Source organism: Lipotes vexillifer, unplaced genomic scaffold (assembly GCF_000442215.2).
Source record: "Lipotes vexillifer unplaced genomic scaffold, Lipotes_vexillifer_v1.1 scaffold236, whole genome shotgun sequence".
Lineage (NCBI taxonomy): Eukaryota > Metazoa > Chordata > Mammalia > Artiodactyla > Lipotidae > Lipotes > Lipotes vexillifer.
The window spans coordinates 1,012,808-1,014,137 of record NW_006773295.1 but is presented as its reverse complement, the minus strand read 5'-3'; the positions used below and the strand labels follow the sequence as shown (position 1 = coordinate 1,014,137).

The 1,330-nt window shown below is 48.5% G+C and overlaps 1 protein-coding gene across 2 annotated transcripts in view; it reads left to right on the top strand.

The window, feature by feature from the left end:
- Nucleotides 1-1,015: 1,015 nt before the first annotated feature.
- Nucleotides 1,016-1,330, top strand: part of CUNH12orf43 (chromosome unknown C12orf43 homolog) — a 7,414-nt gene continuing 7,099 nt past the window's right edge. For both annotated transcript variants that reach the window (XM_007448204.1, XM_007448203.1), the window contains exon 1: nucleotides 1,016-1,167. In XM_007448204.1, the coding sequence (XP_007448266.1) occupies nucleotides 1,044-1,167 (124 nt within the window). In that variant the 5' untranslated portion in view covers nucleotides 1,016-1,043. The remainder of the gene's footprint in view (nucleotides 1,168-1,330) is intronic.

Sequence of the window (1,330 nt, the reverse complement as noted above, 5' to 3'; positions counted from 1 at the left end):
GAAAGAGTGCCTCCTTTCCATGGAGCAGACAGGTGAGTCCATCCCACACCCTTTGTATCCTTTATAAAGCCCAGTATAGCTCACACTGTAGGTAGTGGACCAATTCTTGTTTAATAGAATGATGAATAAGTTACCTTCCTCTCTTTCGTAACAGGAAAGCTGAGGCCAGCTTTATTTTTAAAAAATTTTGACACACTCAGCTTCAAAGATAAAACACAAAGAAAAGCATTCCAAAGACAAAAGTGATTTTGTTCATATTTTATACTGGAGTATCTTAACTGTGGAGATTCTAATGTGTTGGTCTTGAGGGGATCTTAGGAGTCAGTATTTTAAAGTTTCCCAAATGTTTCCGATGTGCAGGTTGAGTGAAGTCCTGAGCTAGAAAACTGCAGAATGTTTCCCAAACCATATTGTGCAACAGAATCACCTAGGATAGCGCCTCTCAAACTTTAACGTGCACACAAATCACTTGGAGATCCTGTTTAAATGCAAGTTCTGATTCAGGAGTTCTGGGCTGAAGCCAAGATTCTGCATTTTCTAACAAGCTCTGGAGTTTGCCGGTGCTGCTGGTTAACGGATTATACACTGAGTAGCAGCAAGGCCCTAGGATGTTGAAGGAAATACAGATTCCTGAGTCCCACTCTCGGAGATTCTGATTCGCCTAGTTTTTAGTGAGACTCAACAATCTGTATTTTAAAAAGTTCCCTAAGGTGCTTCTGATGCCCAGACGGATTTACCAAAACCTGGGAACCAATCCTGGCTCATTAACCCCTTGTGTGACCTTAAGCAATTCTTTCCTCTCTATAGGTCTCATTTTCCTCCTCAAGGATAGATAAGTTGATTTCTTAGGCCCTTCCAGCTCTCACGTTTGAGGAAACCTCCATAACAGTTTAGGACCAATGGCTGCCTGAGTCTTAGAACTACAATCCCCACAATGCCCTGTGCTGCGCCGCTCCCTTGTGGGATCTTGAAAGAGGATCGCTCCTGGAGACACTCCCCACAATCCTTTGCGGTGCTTCAAGGTGGCGGCGCCCACTGGCGCAATGAGCGATCTGGAGAGCAGCAGCAGCAGCAGCGATGCGGAGGAGCTGGACCGGTGCCGCGAGGCGGCGATGCCGGCCTGGGGCTTGGAGCAGCGCCCGAGGGGCCCGGAGAAGCCAAGAGTCGGTAGGGGACTATGTTCGGGGAGTCTGGCCGAAGGGCGCAGGATCTTCCCCTGCGGCCTGAGGATGGATGGTGAAGAGGGAATCCCTGGAATTCGACTTCTTTCCCCGAGGAGGCTCCAGGGCCTGGGTGGGGTTCAGAGTCAAAGCGCGGACAAGTTCAGCAG